At 54.1% G+C, this 21,438-nt stretch overlaps 1 protein-coding gene and 1 non-coding gene across 2 annotated transcripts in view; both read left to right on the top strand.

Moving 5' to 3' along the window:
• The window catches only part of LOC120381415, a 450,632-nt gene that overhangs the window by 51,871 nt on the left and 377,323 nt on the right, over positions 1-21,438 (top strand). Inside the window, 1 exon segment of the mRNA XM_039499603.1 lies at positions 7,786-8,446. Coding sequence (XP_039355537.1) covers positions 7,786-8,446 — 661 coding nt within the window.
• TRNAG-UCC lies at positions 12,531-12,602 on the top strand. The gene has a single exon. It is a non-coding gene; the product is annotated as a tRNA-Gly (tRNA).

Raw genomic sequence — 21,438 nt, forward strand, 5'->3', positions numbered from 1 at the left:
ATGGACCCGCTGATTTAAACACGTATAACTTTAATAGCTGCTGTTTAACGTCCTCATGAGGTAATGTTGGAATAGAAAGTGTCTTCGTCAACACCTTATGATATGAGTTACTTCATCTGTTTTTCTCCAAATCCAGGAGAGAGACATTTATTGAACACATTTACCTCTTCTCCTTTATTTTTGATAATTCTGCCATTTCCATCTAGTAATTTACCACTACCATTGTTAGGATTAATTTTGTACTTAATATACTTTTAAAAACTTGCTTCTTATTTTCACTGATTGATCATTGATTTCTGATGGCTTTAGGGTGACCAGATGTCCCGATAAAATCGGGACTGTCCTGATATTTAACCCTTTGTCCCGCGTCCCGATTGATGTATGATCGGGACACCAATTGTCCCAATAATCAGATAAGGAGGCGGCGAGTTCCCCACTCCTTGCCTCCTTCTCCCTCCCCCAGCAGGCCGCGTCCCCGCTCCTCCCCCTCCCTCCCTCCCAGTACTTCCCGCTGCCTAACAGCTGTTTGCCGTGGGTTGGACTTTCCGGGAGGGAGGGGGAGGAGCAGGGATGCAGCACGCTCGGGGGAGGAGGCGGAGAGGAGGCAGGGCAGGGGTGCGCACTCGGGGGCCGGGGGTGGAATGAGGGGGGGTGAGAGTCGTGCTGGGGCAGATGAGCACCCACCCGGCAGACGGGAAGTGGGCACTATAGGTGAGTGGTGGGGGGGTGAAAAGGAGAGTGGCGGGCGGGGGGGTGAAGAGGAGAGGGGTGGGTGGGGACTGAGGAGGGACGCAGCAAGCCAGCAGCAGGCTGGGGGATGAGGAAAGGCACATTGGTGGGGGAGGAGGACTGAACGGGGGAGTGGAGCCTGGGGCCGAGTAGGGGGGAGCCTGGGAGGAGTGGGGGTTGGACTATTGGCGGGGCTGACGGCACCCCAATGTGTCGCGATATTGCAGGCTTGTGATCTGGTCACCCTAGATAGCTTCCCTTACCAATTTTCTACAATTCTGACCTTCTAACTTCTAGTCTTTACTATTGACTTCCCCTTTCTTCCATATATTTTATTTGGAGAGTGTTGGGATTCCTACCAGGGAGCCACCAGCAGGGTCCAGAGACAGCCCCATCTCCTGTATCAAGCTCTGGCTAGTGGGTATGTGATAAATGTGATGACCCTGCCTCCATCTGTCAGCTGGGAGACACAAAGATTCTCTCTTTCTACCCTTTGATGCCCCCTGGCTGCTCTAAGCAAGGTGGGGTGGGACTCTGTTAACATGGGCCTCCCGGAGCCTCCATTTACCTGGTGCTGCTGTTCCGTGAATAGTGGGGCTGTGAGTGGGGCAGCAGGTCCTGAGTGTTGGACTCTTGCTCTTTCAGGGGCCGGTGACCTTCGAGGAGGTGGCTGTGTATTTCACCAGGGGAGAGGGGGCTCTGCTGGACCCCGCTCAGAGAGCCCTCTACAGGGATGTCATGCAGGAGAACTACGAGAATATGACCTCACTGGGTAAGGAGTCCTGTCCCCTGGGTTATTAGAAGCTGTGGGGTCTCTGAAGAACCTGAGCAGTAATAACTTTATACCTTTATTCATCATCCAAGTTTTGACAAGTTTCCTTGCCCCCTTTTTTTGCCTCATCTCCCACCCACTAGTATAATTTTTGGACATGTGCCTTTTTGGTGCCATCAGTCATTTAAAAACTGCATCGAATGTATCCTTACTGGCTACATTAATAACTACATTAATCACTGTAGCGTTCATGCCTTTTCCTCAGTGTAAGAGGAAAATATGCTGCCTGTAGAATTCTAAATTGAGTAAATAGGTGTATGACTCATGCCTGGCTTGTGTGACAGTCAGATGAGCTCCTCTTTCGATAGGAGAGCGAATAATGTTCCCATTCGGGACCCCACGGGTGAAGGGAGAACAGAGCCGTGGGAGGGGAGGAGAAGGGGGGAGTAGATAATTCTGGGGTGCCAGGACATGGGGAGGGTGTGTGCAGGGTTAGAGCTAAGAAGCAGCAGGGAGTGGGGAGGTTGTGAGAGACGAGGAGGGAACACAAGAAGCTCCCAAGGTGCCGGCTGAGAGTAATGGGAAGAAGGGGAGGGGAGTGTGGGGGAAGGGCACCCAGGAAGTGGGCTGGGTGGGTCAGTGGGAGGGAGGAGAGGTTTGGGGATCTAGAGCTGTGCGGGATCCCAGACCTTTAACCCCAAATCCCTACCCAAGCCTTGTTGCTTTAGAGCCTTGTGACGTTATTGATATAAATTGGGACCATATAGAACATGGGTTGCAACCAAGGTCCTGTAGTGGCACCAAATCTTAGGTAAAGGGGGTCATATAAGGTGTCTAAGACCAGGTTATGGGTTGCTGGTTAGGATGATGCTGTCTGTATGTCTGTATCATTTTGTAGTTGAAGTTATGAATATTGGCTCTATACTGTCTGTATTTCAAGTTGGTGCTGTGCTTCTGGGAAACATCCCAGACAAATTGGTGTTAGCCCTGCCTAGCCTGCTGGATGGCCCATTAAGGACCATCAGCTACACAATTGACCCATGGAGAGAAGGCAGACACGCCTCGTGACTCAGCAAAGTATGCAGGGACTGGCCCATGTGACTCCAGACTCCATTTTACTGTAATTTTCCACAGTAAGAACAAAGAGGTTCTTACACCTGGAAAAGCCTATATAAGGCTAATGCCTCATCTCCATCTTGTCTTCAATCCTGCTTCTACCTCTGGAGGGACTTTGCTACATGCTGAAGCTCTGCACAAAGGACTGAATGACCCATCCCAGCGGGGAATGTTCTCCAGAGACTTGATTTGAACCTGCAGTTTATGCCATCACTGCTGCAAGCCTGAACTAAGAACTTTGCCATTACTGTATGTAATTGATTCCATTTAACCAATTCTAGCTCTACCTTTTTCCCTTTATGAATAAACCTTTAGATTTTAGATTCTAAAGGATTGGCAACAGCGTGATTTGTGGGTAAGATCTGATGTGTATATTGACCTGGGTCTGGGGCTTGGTCCTTTGGGATTGAGAGAACCTTTTTCTTTTATTGGGGTGGTGGTTTTCATAGCCATTCATCCCCAGGACGAGTGGGACTGGTGGTGATACTGGGAAACTGGAGTGTCCAAGGAAATTGCTTGTGTGACTTGTGGTTAGCCAGTGGGGTGAGACCGAAGTCCTTTTTGTCTGGCTGGTTTGGTTTGCCTTAGAGGTGGAAAAACCCCAGCCTAGGGCTGTGACTGCCCTGTTTGAGCAATTGGTCCTGAATTGGCACTCTCAGTTGGGTCCCGCCAGAACCGCACCGTCACAGTGGCGTAGTCGTGCTTGGATCCACAGAACCAGGTCAATTAAGCTTTGGGTCAGAACCCCACGCTATCCAAATTCGAATTTTGGGTTTGAGAGTTTGGTTGGTTAAAGATCAGTGACCATGAGACAGAAAGCATCAGGAAAAGCAAGGAAACTGCAAGCCTTGAGAGACAGCCTGCGGTTTGAATATGAGCAAAAACTGGCAGAAATTCGAATGGAAGAGACGCAAGCCTTGGCCCAGCTGGAGAAGGAGGCTGCTGAGAGAGAAAAAAAGGCTGCTGAGAGAGAAGAAAAAGCTCGTAAGGGGCGTCTGGAGCTGCTGGCTGCTGAGGAGAAAACTCGACAGATGCAGCAGGAGACTCACAAGATGCAACAAGAAACTGCCAGACTTCAGCTCCAAGTCAAAAAAGCAATGGAAGAACGGCAGAGACTGTATCCTCTTGAAAGGCCAGTTTGTAACAATGTTGGTATGTTGTATAACTCTGAGCAGTTGTCTGGGGGTAACCAAATGTACCCCAACAGTGCCACCTTTTATGTCAATGCTGTTACTGTGGGTTCAGTAGAGGGTGGCCCCATAAATTGTGCCAGTGCTATGTATGGGAGTAACTCCACCAGAGAGGTCCTTTGGGGCCATCTGCCTGTCCCAAGTCAGGGTAAAGGAGGAGGGTTGGGCGTGGGGCTAGCAACTCCACCCCATAAAAATCAGCTTGCTACAGAAACGCCAACAATAGAGTTAACAGAGACTTTTAGCCTGGAAAAAGAAGGGTCTTCAACTCGAAGACGCATGACGCTGGGTGGTGAAAGCCGCGAGGAAGCCACTAAGCCGATCACCCTTCTTACAACCAGGAGGATTACCATCGGCACATGGAACGTGAGGACCATGTACGAGTCAGGAAAGACGGCGCAGGTTGCAGCGGAAAAGAGGCCGCCCAAGAAATACCTGGCGACGCGACCTTCAGGTTGATAGCAAAAAAATGGGCTATACCTGGAACCAGCTAGAGCGAATGGCCCAGGATAGAAGACTCTGGAGATCTGTGGTTGGCGGCCCATACCCCGGTTGGGGTGACGGACATGATTGTGTTGTTGATTGTTATATGTATGGGAGTGGTAATGGAAAATTCATAGAGAGTGTAAAAGTCAATGGAAAAAGCTGTTTAGGGCAAATTATGGCTTCTAACATCACTCTTGTTAAAGCAGATCTGGTCAAAGAGGAAGATTATTTATCAAATCAGAGTGTGAGTGTTGTGATCCTCTGAGTTTACTGTCCGTGTGCCTTTAGCCAGAATCCACCTTGAGTGGAATGGGGCTCAGCATGCAGTGATAGCTGGCGTCAGGAAGTTATGGCCTAAAGATCTTTTAACTGGAGAAAATGTTAAAGCCTTGTTCAGTCCAGACAGCCAGTCACAGGAGAGGAATGATCTTAAACCTGTATCTATTATGAGCAATGATTTGCCTGAGGTGGGTTGCTCCAAAGGTTTGTCTGTGCCAAAAAGCTGTGTGTCTGTGAGTGGAGTTTCTCAATGTCTGTCTGATGTCCCAGAAGTGAATCTGGAGTTAGATCAAGAGCAGAAAGATCTCATTGGTGAGGAAAATGTTTCTCAAGAGCAAATTAAAGTAGATGGTCAGGCTAAAGCCCTAACTGAGGAAGGAGAGGGTAAATTTGTGATAGGTGATGGATTGGTGGCTAGTGCAGCTTGTAGAAGTGAACCTGAAATGGGTAACTGTGATTTGCTGGAAGTAGCTCAGTGTAGTGAAAAAAGCAGCAGCTTATCCATTGGAAGTGGCAATGTGCCTGGTAGGGAAAGTTTGGAGGAGCCTAGGCAGCCTTGTGAGCTGATGGCTTTGTCTAGTCAGCAGTTTGGGAAGGGAGGGATAGTGGAAGAGGAGTGTCCCTGTCCCTTACCTGTGTCCTGTGTGGAGAAATGTGACAGTGAAGGAAATGTGCCTGTGTCGGTCAGGGGTATTGACTTGCCTATGGAGGAATCTACCCCAGTCTCCAAGCAGTTGTCTGTGAACAGCCCTGTGTGCTGGGACAAGGGAAATGAGATCCCAAGCTGTGTGTCTGGTGAAGGAGAATGTGGCGATATACCACATCTGCTCCTTTGCTCTGATTCTAATAATGTCAATAGCTGCCCCAAACCATACCTGGCCTTTGGGAAGTCCATAATTAAGCATCAAGCCTCAATACTCATGATTTACATCACTGATTTATTAATCATTCTAATATATGAATGCATCCAACTGCTGAGATACTTCATAGCAAACTAATTGCTAGAGCCCGCCCCAGACTTCCTTCTTTCAGAATCCTGTGGCGTATTCCACCCGCTTGTGGTTCCTCATTAGTCTCTCAAAATGAGGGTGCGAAATATCTGACCTGCGATTGTCTCCTTAGGCCTATTCAGGTAAATCCCACACCTCCCACAAAGGCTCCACCTAATACAACACCACTGGCCATCACATACAGCCCCTCTGCAGTGCATTATCAACGATCTACAAGCTATGCTGGAAAATGATCCCTCACTCTCACAGAGCTTGGGAGGCAGGCCAGGTCCTCGCTTACAGACAACCCCCGAACCTGAAGCAAATACTCACCAGCAACTACACACCACACCACAGAAACACCAACCCAGGAACCAATCTCTGTAGCAAACCTCATTGCCTACTCTGTCCCCAGATCTACTCTAGCGACACCATCAGAGGACCCAACCACATCAGCCACACCATCAAGGGCTCATTCACCTGCACGTCTACTAATGTGATATATGCCATCATGTGCCAGCAGTGCCCCTCTGCCATGTACATTGCCCAAACCGGACAGTCTCTAGGTAAAAGAATAAATGGACACAAATTGGACATCAGGAATGGTAACATACACAAGCCAGTAGGTGAACACTTCAATCTCCCTGGTCATTCTATAACAGATGTCAAAGTCACTATTCTTGAACAAAAAAACTTCACAAACAGCCTTCGAAGAGAAACAGCAGAACTAAAATTCATTTCCAAATTTAACACCATTAATCTGGGCTTCAATAGGGACTGAGAGTGGCTGGCTCCTTACAGAAGCAGCTTCGCCTCTCTTGGAATTGACACCTCCTCATCTATTATTGGGAGTGGACTACATCCACCCTGATTGAATTGGCCTTGTCAGCACTGGTTCTCCACTTGTGAGGTAACTCCCTCCTCCTCATGTGTCAGTATATAATGCCTGCATCTGTAACTTTCACTCCATGCACCTGAAGAAGTGAGGTTGTTTTACCCACGAAAGCTTATATCCAAATAAATCTGTTAGTCTTTAAGGTGGCACCAGACTCCTTGATGTTTTTGTGGATACAGACTGACACGGCTACTCCTGATACTTGACAATTCTAACATATCCTAACATAATTCTCTAACCAATTATATCCCACTACGTAATTTACTCACACCTAGCAACATGAATTTTACAGCAGATAGAAACAATTAGAGAACCAGACTGATTAACAAGGTAAAAGTGGTGACCATAAAGATAAGACAATAAAGAAAAGAGAGTTTGACAACCACAGCCATTGATAAGGGATTTATTGCCAGAGAGGATGATTTATAATAATAATACTAACTCCTCTGCCACTTTGAGCCAAGGAAGCTGGCCTTGGTATTCTACTGCTTAAAAATGAGCAGGGATTACAACCATGAAATATTCTTTGTGACGAGTATCCCACAAATTCCACTGACCTCCCTTGTTTTCTTTGCCTGGAGTAGGGTTTCCAATTTCCAAACCTGATGTGATCTCGCAGCTGGAACGAGGGGAAGAGCCGTGGGTCCCGGACCTCCAGGCCTCTGAGAAAGAAGTGCTCCCGAGAGCTGCCTGCACAGGTGAGGACTTGGTTAAACCAACTCAACAACTGTTTAGGAATGCAGGAAACATTTGGGATGCCCTACAAAGACCCTGTGAGCTCTCCAAGTTCAGGATTGTTCCCTGCAGATGTGGAATCACTATGGCAGATGTCACTCATGGCTTCCCTCCTATCCTGACTGACAACTTGCAGCAGGTCCCTCCCCGGTCTCGCTTTCCCTTGAGTGTTCTGGTGAGATGCGGACCCAGAACTGATCCATTCCTCTCTCCTCTGGGGAAGGGTTTAGGGAAAATCAGCTCCTGAGAGGTTTGATCTCTCCCATACATATTTTGGTTTTTCATCCCTTTTTCCATTCCTCTCTCTGACATTTCCTTTCTTTCTGGCACAGGGAGTGACCTATGCCTGGATTCGCTCTGTCTCCCATCAGGTGATGGGATGGTGAGTGAGAATGAGAAGGAGAAACTCCAGCAGGAAGATGCTCAGCAAGTAGAACCACATGGAACGTTATCAGGAAGATCCAAAGGGAATGTTTCCGGGCGTTGTGCACTCCCTGAAAAAGCAAAAGCCTGTGAGACGCAGCAGATGCCAGAGGAAAACTTCAGTAGCCACTCAGGCCTTATAACCCGTGACAGAATCCACTTGGAAGGGAGATGCTACACATGCCATGAGTGCGGGAAAAGCTTCAGTCGGCGTTCAAACCTTATCACACATCATAGAATCCACACAGGAGAGACGCCCTACACATGCTCTGAGTGCGGGAAAAGCGTTAGTCACCGTTCACACCTTATCACACATCGTAGAATCCACACAGGAGAGATGCCCTACACATGCTCTGAGTGCGGGAAAAGCTTTAAGCACAGCTCTGCCCTGAGCGCACATAGGAGAATCCACACGGGTGAGAAACCTTATGGATGCTCTGAGTGCGGGAAAAGCTTTAGTCAGCGTTCACACCTTATCAGACATCAGAGAATCCACACAGGAGAGACGCCCTACACGTGCTCTGAGTGCGGGAAAAGCTTTAAGCGCAGCTCTGGCCTGAGCAGACATCAGGGAATCCACACGGGTGAGAAACCTTATGGATGCTCTGAGTGCGGGAAAAGCTTCAGTCGGCGTTCACACCTTATCACACATAAGAGAATCCACACAGGAGTGAAGCCCTACACATGCTCTGAGTGCGGGGAAAGCTTTAATCAGAGCTCTGCCCTGAGCAGACATAGGAGAATCCACACGGGTGAGAAACCTTATGGATGCGCTGAGTGCGGGAAAAGCTTCAGTCAGCGTTCACACCTTATCGGACATCAGAGAATCCACATTTGCTAATTCTCACCTAGTGATCTGTGCACCATCTTCACTGTGGTCTCTCAGCTCCCCCAGATGAGTTGCCTGCTTCTGCCTTTTGCAGCTCACCCTTCTTTGGGGTCAGTCCTGTGATCTTTCCTATCAACTCCTTTCCTTCTGAGTCACAGGAGTGTGTGTCCCTCCAGCCAGGAATGTTCATCAGCCATGGGCAGCAGGTTATATCTGTGTGTGGTGCCCAGGCTCCAGGAATATTCAGGGTGGGGGCCCTTCTCCAGCAATATTTGGAGCTGGGTCTCTCCCCCAGCCCTGCCTGGATTGGGCCCCGGCCCCCGTGGGCCTCCCTCTCCCGCCACGTCCCTGCCTGGAGCAGGTCTCAGGCCCCGCCTGCCACCCCCCCACCGCGCTGTGTCCCTGCCTGAGAGAAAGCAGCCGCGTCTCTCCCCTGCCTGCTCTGTGCTGCCGGAGGGCTCCCAGCAGAACTGCTGTCTGTTGCCCCAGGGTCCTAGCGCCTGCCATTCACTAATGGCAAGGCAGGCTGCCCTTACCCTGAGCCTCTCCAATGCCCCAAACCCTCAGCCCCAGCCAGAGCCCTCATCCCCCTGCACCCTAATCCTCAGCCCCAGCCAGAGCCCTCATCCCCCCGCACCCTAATCCTTAGCCCCAGCCAGAGCCCTCATCCCCCTGCACCCTAAGCCCCAGCCCTGAGCGCCCCCACATCATGAACCCCTCATCCTCAGCTCCACAGCCCTCACCCCACACCCCAAACATCTGCCCTAGCCCTGAGCCCCCTCCTGCATCATGAACCCCTCGTCCACAGCCCTCACCCCACAGCCCAACCCTCTGCCCTAGCCCTGAGCCCCCCCACATCATGAACCCCTCATCCACAGCCCTCACCCTGCACTCCCTCCTATCCCCAAACTCATTCCCGCTTCCCATACACCCCTTCCCAACCCCAAACTCCATCCCAAAGCCTGCACCCTGCACCTCTCCTGCACCCTAATCCCCAGCCAAGGATCTGCACCCCAGACCTCCCCTGCCGAGCCCCCTCCCAGAGTCTTAGGCAGGTGGGGGCGGAGTTTGGGGGGGTGGAGTTGGGGGGCGGGTTCTGGGCACCACCAACATTTTTACAAACTTGCCACCCATGTCATCACCTCCAGGTGGGGTACCCTGAGGCAAAAAACTACCTGTGCCTGACATCCTCTAGGGCTGCACATGGCGTTGGCTGCTCAAGTTAGTGATCTTGGGGTAAAAAGACAATTATAATTGTAGAGCAGATGCAGCCCAGGTGCAGGGGTTGGCATTAGCTTTCCCCGTGACCTGACCTAAACAAACCCTGAGCATCACGGTTATTCTGTTCCCCCATTCCAGAGCAATTGTTAGTTATCAAGTTCCCCCTTCGGAAACCAATTGTTTCAGTCCCAGTTGCTCTGCTGTTGCTTCAGGTTCTGCTACAGAGCAGATATTTTTACTACTATTTTCATCACTTAAAATATACTGAACTATAACGAAGAGCAGGAACAGGGCAGGGCTAGGGGAAAATGTCATGTCACCCTCTGTAACAGCAGAGGAAGATAGGATAAGTCAGAGGGATTCCCTTATTCCCCATCACCATCCCAGTCCCCCTGTTGTTCAGTTGGTTAGGTCAATATTTTTTCTAAAGGGCTGGGAGGAGGATTCTCTAGTAAATGACTTGGAACTAAGCAAAATGCCCAGACATTGGGCTCCCAAAGCAGTTGTGGCCCAGGCCCTGCAGGAGGTCGCCCCTGAAGAGATCTCCTTCCTAATCAGCTGCATGTTGCCTATTATTTGGGAAATGCAATCCCTGTCTAGGTAGGGATGGGAAAATGGAAATGACATTTCCCTTCACCTCCCCCCCAGGAGATGCTGCAAATGTGTAGAAAATGAAATCCCTGTTGAATGTGATATAGCTGCAGAAAGATATCTATTTTTAATAGAGACCTGACATTTGGTGTCTTACAGGGATTCTAAGCTACACCTGAATTTATTCCCTAATTTAAATTTGTGGCACCAGATTAAAGACATAAAAGATCATAGTTGGGGGAGTTGTACCTCACTATCGCTACTGATCTGTTGTGCGGTTGCTGAAGAATTCTATACCAGAGAAGTGTCAAATTACTCCAAGTAACGTCAAAGGTGTGACAAGAACTCAGGTAGAAGTTGCAGGTAGTGGTGGTTGATTTTTACCCCAGAGATGGAAGCTGCGGTGACCTGTGACCCAGGTAAACTATCTTTAGAACCTGCTCCCTAGTTAAGTGGCATTGGTCACACTCCTGAAGGATGCCATGATTAAATTGGGCACAACCATCTTTTACCATTTGGATCCAAAGTTTCATGAAGCACAGAGAGAAACAGCTGATTGCTTCAGAGCCATTCCATGCCCACAGGTCCCAATCTGGCTGCCTTGTTGGACAAGAAGCACTTCCATGCTGGCAAATGATGGTAGCCAATGAGGGAATGTATCCGATTCCAAGTTCAGACTGCAGGATACATGAATGCGGAGTCCAGAGTCTGTGGTTTGGTGTCTTAGTTTTGCTCTAGCGTCTGATGCATTTGTATCACTTCACCTCCTGCTACTGTGAAGGATTAGAAAGTGTGAAAATAGAGCACAGGAGGTTTTTCTCATGATGCAGCCTTCCCACGTCGTGCGAGACCCCTTCCACCCACACTTCTGGGAGAAGCCCCAGGGAGAAATGAACTCACAGAAATGGAAGGCTCCTAGGTTATTGTAGAATGTGTCTTCGCACAAAGCTGACTGGGTGGAAATGAGAATTAAGAGAAAACTGCCCTATGGGTTTATATGTTGTAATTGTTGAATAAGTTGGTACCAGCGACAATGAAATGAAACATGAAGTTAATTAGTATAACGGAAGGGGCTGATGATGTGCTAACTTTCAGTGTTACAATATAATTCCGGTTTTCGTCTCGTTCTCTCCCTGCCCCCTCCTACTATACAGGAAATGGAGGCGAATCCTGAAATTAAACCCTCACTCCAAAGGAATTAGAGTGGGGGAATAGGTGAGAGAAATAGCATGTGTGAGAATAGAGACCCAGCATAGACTGTAATTATTTCTATTTCAAATGGAATTTATCTTGATAAATTTTAAATCTTCTGTTAAGAGGAAAATTACTTGAGACAGGATGTGTAACCTTTTACCCAGTTAGAGGGTAACTGCCACAGACTTCTCCAGGTCTCTTGTTTGCAAAGCAAAGATGTCACATGAGGCAGGAGATGTCAAAACTACAATGGTGATGGATGTGTGATGGGAGCTTTTCTGGGTTGGTTGGTTGGTTTGGTTTCTTAATTTAATATAAATTTTGCAACCAGTTATTTTTATAGAGGCCGAGACCCCTGTTCCGTTTGAGCCCAGCTGTGTAACCCTCAGGCCTGGCTCTGGAATCCTCCCCAAAACTGGCCTTGTGTTTTTCTTTCATGTTTGATATCTTTGGGGTTCACACATCCACACTACATGCGGTTTGCAGCAACAGATACTTTGAGAAAGTGATGTGTAACTTGTTTGTCCCTGTGTATAAGAATGCACCCCTGGGGCGGTGTCTCTGTCTGGCCTGGGGGGGCAGTGGAGAGTCCCGCCACTGACAGCCGGTGTATTGTCTGGGGCGCATATTGATAGTATGTCCTGTAGAGTCTGCGGGGAACTATTACTGTGCTTCGTTTGACAATAAACCTGGCCAGGTAGGGAACCGGAAAAAAAAAAATAAAGCCGATTGGCAGCACTTCAGCAGCAGCTAAAATGTGCCGCTTCATTCTTTGGCGGTAATTCGGCGGCAGGTCCTTCGGTCCCTCTCTTCCTCTTCGCCGACAGCTCAGAGGGGAAGAGAGAGACTGAGAGACCCGCCACCGAAGACCCGGACCTGCCGCCCCTTTCCATTGGCCGCCCCAAGCAGCTGCTTCCTTGGCTGGTGCCTGGAGCCGGCCCTGCATGTCCCCATCTATCAGTTACTCTAGGAACTTGTCTCTGCTCACAGGCTGCCTCCAGCCTGTCTGGCCAGCTGCTGAGCTCTGTGGGGGTGAGTCCCTTGGCATAAGTGGCACCCGAGAGAAACCCTCCTGCCAGATGCAGTGGTGGTACAGTGGTGAGCAGAGCTGCCTTCCAAGCAGTTGACCCGGGTTCGATTCCTGGCCAATGCAGGGCTGTGCCCTTTTCTTGGCCGGGAATTGGTTTAATTTCAGTCCCGTTGTATCAGTTTATCAGTGGAATGGCAGAATGAATGTCCCACATCCCAGCAGGTCATTCAACACCCAGTGGAGGAAGAAAGGGACGGGACTATACAGTGAGCTGCTGGAGTCAACCTGGCATTACAATGTTTGGTTTATTTTTTTAAATGTTTCCTTTACCTCCCTCTCCATTTTGGACTCAGAGCCTTTAAGGGCAGAAGGGACCATCGTGATCATCTGGCTTAACCTCCTGCACCCCGTCCATAAACATATCAAGCTCAGTCTTGAAGCCATTTTGGGTTTTTGCCCCACTGCTCCCCTTGGGAGGCTGTTCCAGAACTTCACTTCTCTGGTGGTTAGAAACGTTCACCTAATTTCAAGGTTAAGCTTGTTGATGGCCAGTTTATATCCATTAGTTCATTACTAGTGGGGGCCTGTGATAGTGTGGGGGAGGGAGGGAGAAAGCCTGGAGAACTGACCGTGGGAGCCAGAGAGATCCCCTGTTCCCCGACCACCCGTCTCTGGGAGGAACCAGCTGGAACTGCCCTTGGGAAGCTGCTGCTAATAACTCAGGTGTGAAAACATTATTCTGTTGGAATCAGATTAAAGCCTCCTCACACCCGGTGTCATGGTCATTGACCTGGCTCATTCCTGGGATGTTCCCAGCCACAGCAATGCAGTGAGTGGAACCAAATCCCTCTCCAGAGCCCAGGCACACGCACAAATCCTGGGGCTTTTCGTTCCTGGGCTGCTGGCGCCATCGTGTGGCCATTTGGTTTCACTCCTTTCTGTTACAACTTTATCTTTCTGCACGTCCAAGGAATGCATCTGACGAAGTGGGTATTCAACGACGAAAGTTCATGCTCCAATACGTCTGTTAGTCTATAAGGTGCCACAGGACTCTTTGCTGCCTGCACAGAAATGGTAATTCCCTGGGGGAGATTCGGGAGCGTTTCTCTGTTTTGTGGTGTTAAGGACTGAAATGTTCCCCGGGTTCCTCGGTCCCAACCTGCCTCCCGTTCTACTGCCCATGCAGCCCCATCCCAGCCCTCAGCCCCCAGTCGATGCTGATTCCCTCAGCCCCATCTGGGCAGGGGGTGAACCCTGTCACTGGGCATTGCCTAGTTCTCCTAACTCTGAGGGACTTCAGCTCCTCTGTGTCCCCGGGGACCCTCCACACCACTCCCCTGCTTACCACGGTTCAGATATTGCAGTGGCATGAGTCTGCTTCTCAGCACCTGCCTCTCACTTTAGAGGCCCCACATTAATAACCATTTTCAATATGAACTTACTGCGGGTTTTATCGCAATATTGGGTGGGGGGAACCTGTTAAAAATATTCATAAAACTCCTTTCCCAAAATTGTCCCAGGGCTCTTGATATCCTGTGTATCGGCACTGAACGGCCATTGACCCTGTAGCTGGTTGTGGTATAAACATCTTAGGTTCCCCAGCTAGATAAGATCCCATCAATACATAAATGAGGGTGGGGCCACAGCAGAAAGGGTGGGGCTTTGCCATCCCTAGCCCCTGTTTAGCCAGTAGGGCTCAATTTAGGGCAGTGGGGCCTGCCTCCTAGGGGGGCAAAGGGGGACATTCATGGGGGCAGCTCAGGGCTCCAGCCAGCCCCCATGGAGAGCAGGGAGGGAGCACCACTCTGCCCCCAGGCTCCTGGCCCCGCCTTGACTCTCCTTACCCCCTCCACATCCCTCTCTGCAGCAAGCCACAGTCCCGGTCCCACCCCCAGCCCCCGTTCTCGACTGTGGCTGCCGAGGGGCCGCGCACACAGATAAGAGGGCACAGTGTGAAAAGTTTGGGGACCACTGGTTTAGGGTGATGCCCTCAAATCACGTCTATGCAGCCCATTAAAAGCTATTCCTCACCCACCTAGCCCCTCAAGCAGGCCGGACTAGGTATGTTGGGTGGCCATTTGGTTTCACTCCTTTCTGTTAGAACCTTTAGCTTTCTGCGAAGAAATGTTAATTCCCTGGGAGAGACTCGGGAGCGTTTCTCTGTTTTGTGGTGTTAAGGATTGAAATGTTCCCCGGTTCCTGGTCCCCTGTGCTGCCCTTGACTCATCCAGGAAGGAGAACAACATTTCATTGCACTCATGTGATTTGTAACCCAGCACCAGCCAAAACTGCTCCGTTTGGCACAGCCGCCCCACCCTGCTGCGGAGCTGGGCGGAGCAGGGGGGTCTGTGCAAACACGGTCTGTTCCTGACGTCTTCCCCCAGCTCCTCACTAGATGTGAGGGGGGAGCTCACTCAGACCCTGCTTCCGCTTAGTATTTAAAAACTCCTTATTGGCCCTACCTCTGCCGGCCTTGGATTTCTCCTCCCGTCCCTTCCCTGACAGCTCCGATGAGGTGGCCGAGTGGTTACGGTGATGCTGCTCATCCATTGTGCTCTGCACGCGTGGGTTCAAATCCCATCCTCACCGGAGACCTTCAGTCTTCTCTCTTCCTGTACAAACAACCCTCTCCCCCCTTTGGTACAATCACAGACCAAACCATGTTGCTTCCTGCCAACAAAAACCATCCCAGGAACTCAGATCCCCCCTGCTTAAAATACAAGGTCTAAACACCAGATTTCTCAAAGAATTTGCTAATCCTGGATTTCTTAGTTTTTATCTCAAAAGGGAACATCCTCCTCATCTCCCCCAAACACCCCGGGACCTCCACAAATCATTAAAATGCCCCCGGCCTCCTCATGTCCCCTCCCCGTCTCCCACCTTCTCCTCCTCCCCCCAGTCCCATCTCATCTCCCCCCCCGTCCCATCTGCCCCCTTCTCCTCCCTTCTCCCCAGTCCTGTGTCCCCCCCCCCAGTCCCGTCTCCTCCCCCGGGCTGGGGTCTCTGAGCTTGGTCCCCGCCAGCTCCGGCCCAGTGGCTGCCCCTCCCCCCAGGCAGGGCGGGGCTAATGAGGGGCCCCGCCCCCAGCGCAGGCCCCGCGGGAGGGGGAGGGTCAGGTCCCGCGTGGGCCGGACACGCTCCAGCCAGAAGGAGGGGCCGGGGCCGGTTCGCCCCCTGCCCGGGGGGAGCCCTGCACTGCCCGCGGCCGGGGCGGGGCCGGGAGCAGCAGAAGGGGACCGGAGTGGGGGGAGGGAGGGGGAATAAGGGGTGGGGCTGTGGAGAACCCTGTCCCCAACGGAGGGGGCAGCGCCCCCTCACAGCCCCCCGGCGCGCACCGCTCCAACGGCCCCGGCCCTGTCACGTGACTCCTCCTCCGGCTCGCCCCCCTGCGCGGCGCGCTCCAACGGCCCTAACGGCCGGACCCGTCACGTGACTCATCCTCCGGCTCCCCCCCCCGCGCGCCGCGCTCCAACGGACCTAACGGCCGGATCCGTCACGTGACTCATCCTCCGGCTCCCCGCGCGCCGCGCTCTAACGGCCGGACCCGTCCCGTGACTCCCCCGGCGGCTCCCCCCCGCGCGCTGCGCTCCAACGGCCCTAACGGCCGGACCCGTCACGTGACTCCTCCTCCGGCTACCCGCCGCGCGCCGCGCTCCAACGGCCCTAACGGCCGGACCCGTCACGTGACTCCTCCCCCGGCTCCCCCCCCCCGCGCGCCGCGCTCCAACGGCCCTAACGGCCGGTGTAAAGACAGAAACATGAACCGCTCCCGATTCGCTACTTTGGCCGAACTGAGCATGCCCAGTAACCTCCGCTGTCGCCACTGCCCTCTCTCTGCCTTCACTGCTACTCACGATTTGCTGCCTGCTCTTTGGGGGCGTTTAAAAGGCTCAAGGGGGCAAATCGCAGCGGGGGGGCTGCCAGGGTCTCAGCGGGGGGCAGAAATTGACTGGCCAGAGGGGGTCAAGCTGCTGTAGGCAGCGGCAGGAGAGAGGCTGAAGGGGGGACATCGGGGGTGGGGGGTGGGAGCCGGGGTTAAGCGGGGGGGGAGACGCTGCCAGACCCTGTGCGGGGACAAACCCCCCTTTAGGGAGGGGGTGGGGGGGACAGGGGCCCCTCGGGACGAGCCACCTGCTGCGCTCGCAGATCTGGGGGTGTCGGGGCTGGGGGGGGGGGCAGAGGCTGTTTTCAGTTCTGCCGCGTGTCAGCCCCGGAGCAGGGGGCGGGTTCCTGGGGCTGGGGCTTAAAAGCACCGGCAGCCCAATTCCCAGACTGTCAAAGCCCAGACACCGCGGCTCCTCTCGATCCTGTACAAGTGCTGCCGGGCTGTTACTGCTCCAGCCGGGAGCCTGAATGCGGGGAAATACCGTACAGACGCCTCCTCCCTCCCTCCCACTCTGCCTCTCACATTGTGACTGTGGAAAAGTGTCTGCTGTCATTTTCTATGTCTCTATGAAATCCCTGCAGCTCCTTTCTCTTCTACAACGTGCTGAGCTGCTAACTCCCTCCCAGAGCCCACGTGTCTGCACCCCCTCCTGCACCCCAACCCCCTGCCCCAGCTCAGAGCCTGCACCCCTCACTCAAACTCCCCAAAGCCTGCAACCCACCAGCACCCCAACTCCCTCCCAGAGCCGCGTGTCCACACCCCCTCCTGTACCCCAATCCCCTGCCCCAGCTCAGAGCCTGCACCCCTCACTCAAACTCCCCATAGCCTGCAACCCTCCTGCACCCCAACTCCCTCCCAGAGCCGCGTGTCCACACCCCCTCCTGTACCCCAATCCCCTGCCCCAGGTCAGAGCCTGCACCCCTCACTCAAACTCCCCATAGCCTGCAACCCTCCTGCACCCCCAACTCCCTCCCAGAGCCGCGTGTCCACACCCCCTCCTGCACCCCAATCCGCTGCCCCCGGTCAGAGCCTGCACCCCTCACTCAATCTCCCCATAGCCTGCAACCCTCCTGCACCCCAACTCCCTCCCAGAGCCGCGTGTCCACACCCCCTCCTGTACCCCAATCCTCTGCCCCAGCTCAGAGCCTGCACCCTTCACTCAAACTCCCCATAGCCTGCAACCCTCCTGCACCCCAATTCCATCCCAGAGCCCACGTGTCTGTACCCCACTGTACCCCAATCCCCTGCCCCAGGTCAGAGCCTGCACCCTTCACTCAAACTCCCCATACCCTGCAACCCTCCTGCACCCCCAACTCCCTCCCAGAGCCTGCATCCCAAACAGGGCCGGATTAACCTGTTGTGGGCCCGGTGCTAAACATATTTGTGGGTCCCCATGGGGGAAATGGGGACATGAGGCAGGGGGGCAGAGTCCTCAGAAGAAGGGGCTGGCTGAAGGCAACGGGAGATGAGTCATGGCATGGCAGGGACAGCCCCACTCCACCCAGCCCAGTACAAGGGCCCTGTTTACAAACCAGGAGCTGCCAGACCCACACTGTCCAGCCCAGCCCTGCACTGCCATTGTGCTTCTTCCCCTTGGGGGCGGGCCCACGCTGCACCATGCTACCCCCTGCCCAGCACCCCTCTGGCTCCCTACGCCCAGCACCACACCACCCAGAGACCCCCACAAACCCCCTGCCCAGCACCCCTCCGGCTCCCTACGCCCAGCGCCGCACCACCCAGAGACCCCCACAAACCCCCTGCCCAGCACCCCTCCGACTCCCTACGCCCAGCACCACACCACCCAGAGACCCCCACAAACCCCCTGCCCAGCACCCCTCCGACTCCCTACGCCCAGTGCCACACCACCCAGAGACCCCCACAAACCCCCTGCCCTGTACCCCTCTGACTCCCTACGCCCAGTGCCACACCACCCAGAGACCCCACCAACCCCCTGCCCAGCACCCCTCCAGCTCCCTACGCCCAGTGCCGCACCACCCAGAGACCCCCACAAACCCCCTGCCCAGCACCCCTCCGGCTCCCTATGCCCAGCGCCGCACCACCCAGAGACCCCCACAAACCTCCTGCCCAGCACCCCTCTGACTCCCTACGCCCAGCGCCGCACCACCCAGAGACCCCCACAAACCTCCTGCCCAGCACCCCTCCGACTCCCTACGCCCAGTGCCGCACCACCCAGCGACCCCGACCAACCCCCTGCCCACCACCCCACCGCCTCCCAACGCCCAGTGCCGCACCACCCACAGACCCCACAAACCCCTGCCCAGCACCCTCCGACTCCTACGCCCAGTGCCGCACCACCCACAGACCCCCACAAACCCCCTGCCCAGCACCCCTCCGACTCCCTACGCCCAGTGCCACACCACCCACAGACCCCCACAAACCCCCTGCCCTGCACCCCTCCTTCTCCCTACGCCCAGTGCCGCACCACCCACAGACCCCCACAAACCCCCTGTCCAGCACCCCTTCGGCTCCCTACGTCCAGCGCCGCACCACCCAGAGACCCCACAAACCCCTGCCCAGCACCCTCCGGCTCCTCGCCCAGTGCCGCACCACCCAGAGACCCCACAAACCCCTGCCTGGCACCCCTCCGACCCCCTACGCCCAGTGCCGCATCACCCAGAGACCCCCACAAACCTCCTGCACAGCACCCCTCCGACTCCCAACGCCCAGCCCCACACCACCCAGAGACCCCCACAAACCCCCTGCCCTGTACCCCTCCGACTCCCTACGCCCAGCGCCACACCACCCAGAGACCCCCACAAACCCCCTGCCCAGCACCCCTCCGACTCCCTACGCCCAGTGCCGCATCACCCAGAGACCCCACAGACCCCTGCCCAGCACCCCTCCGACTACCTCGCCCAGCGCCACACCACCCAGAGACCCCACAAACCCCTGCCCAGCACCTCCAACTCCCTATGCCCAGTGCCACACCACCCAGAGACCCCACAAACCCCTGCCCTGTACCCTCCGACTCCCTACGCCCAGTGCCGCACCCCCAGAGACCCCACAGACCCCTGCCCAGCACCCTCCGACTCCTCGCCCAGTGCCGCACCCCCAGAGACCCCACAAACCCCTGCCCAGCACCCCTCCGACTACCTCGCCCAGCGCCACACCACCCAGAGACCCCACAAACCCCTGCCCAGCACCCTCCAACTCCCTATGCCCAGTGCCACACAACCCAGAGACCCCACAAACCCCTGCCCAGCACCCTCCGACTCCCTACACCCAGCGCCGCACCACCCAGAGACCCCACAAACCCCTGCCCAGCACCCCTCCGACTACCTCGCCCAGCGCCGCACCCCCAGAGACCCCACAAACCCCTGCCCAGCACCCCTCCGACTCCCTCGCCCAGTGCCACACCCCCAGAGACCCCACAAACCCCTGCCCAGCACCCCTCCGACTCCCTATGCCCAGTGCCACACCACCTAGAGACCCCCACAAACCTCCTGCCCAGCACCCCTCTGACTCCCTACGCCCAGCGCCGCACCACCCAGAGACCCCCACAAACCCCCTGCCCAGCACCCTCCGGCTCCTCGCCCAGCGCCGCACCACCCAGAGACCCCCACAAACCCCCTGCCCAGCACCCCTCCGGCTCCCTACGCCCGGCGCCACACCACCCAGAGACCCCCACAAACCCCCTGCCCAGCACCCCTCCAGCTCCCTACGCCCAGTGCCGCACCACCCAGAGACCCCCACAAACCCCCTGCCCAGCACTGTAGTGAAACATGCTGTGCTGGCAAACCACACACGTGTTTATTACATTTACTCCTGGCTTAAGGATAAGCAATGCTCAGGTTATTGATTAAGCATAGACTAGGCAATAGCGCACGTAGCCCCTCTAATAGCTCACGTAGTCCCTTCACCATTCATGATATATTGCACAAGGGGAGATGGCTGTGGGTGAACCAATCAATATGTTACAAGTAACCATGATCTCATGCTCTTTGATCTAATTACTAATAAAAACCCAGCTCATGAGAGCTGGACGCCTGCTTGACAAACCTCTTGACTCCGCGTCTCCTTGATCCCAACATCTGGTGACCCGGCGTGATTCACGGATCCGAGAACCCCTGCTCATCCGACTGGAATAGTCTAGGTGCACCCGCTGGAAACAGCCACTCGTGAGTATGGGGAGCGATTTATCAGTGCCACAAAAGGCTCATGCTAAGGAATTATTTAAGCTCATTGAGGGGAGCGGTTGCCCAGCGGTTACGCTGCGGCATGTAGAGGATTTTGTTAAGGAAATAGAATGTCAATGCCCCTGGTATCCCGAAGAGGGGTCCCTGCAGCAAGAAGATTGGCAAAAGATAGGAACACAGCTCTTTGAGAAACCGAGAGCAGCAGTACAGCACCTGCTCATGTGGCAGCGCTGTACTGAGGCAGTGGGAAAACTGGGGCCACAGGCGTCTCTCACTGCCGCCCCGCTTCTCACGCTGACGACACCGCCTCTGTACCCGCGGGTGCTACCACCAGCGCCTGCGGTGTCGGATACGGGGCAGCGGCTCTCGGATCCCTCCATTGATAAAGGAACTGATCAGCCTTGTTTCCAGGGGAATCGTGGGGGCTGCGTCCGGGCAGCGGTTGCATTGGCGCGTGAGACGGGGGAATTGAGTTTGGAGGAAGAACATCAGTGGGAGGGGGAGTTGCCCATGTTAATGCCTATAGCGGCAGGAGTCGATGCACAGGGCGATGCCGTCAGACAGTGGACGGCGCTACCGTATACAGTACTGAGGGAAGTGAGAAAAGCTATCACGGAGACAGGCATCAGGTCTAATTTTGTGGCAGGCATCTTAGAAGGAATTGGAAATGGCTACACGATGGCTCCACAAGATTGGAAAGACTTATTTCGTATGGTGCTGACCCCCGCCCAGTATATGGTGTGGGACAGTGAGTTCAGGTTAGCTGCTGTAGGATACTCAACCCCAGCTGCCACGCCTGACCAGATTTATGGAGCAGGCCAATTTAGCACTATAGAGGGACAGTTGGAGTTAGATCCAGACACATATATTCGTACTAAACTTAGTGTTATGAGAGCTTTCAGAAGGGTTCCCGTAA

The sequence above is a fragment of the Mauremys reevesii genome, linkage group 14 (genome assembly GCF_016161935.1).
Source record: "Mauremys reevesii isolate NIE-2019 linkage group 14, ASM1616193v1, whole genome shotgun sequence".
Taxonomy (NCBI): Eukaryota; Metazoa; Chordata; order Testudines; family Geoemydidae; genus Mauremys; species Mauremys reevesii.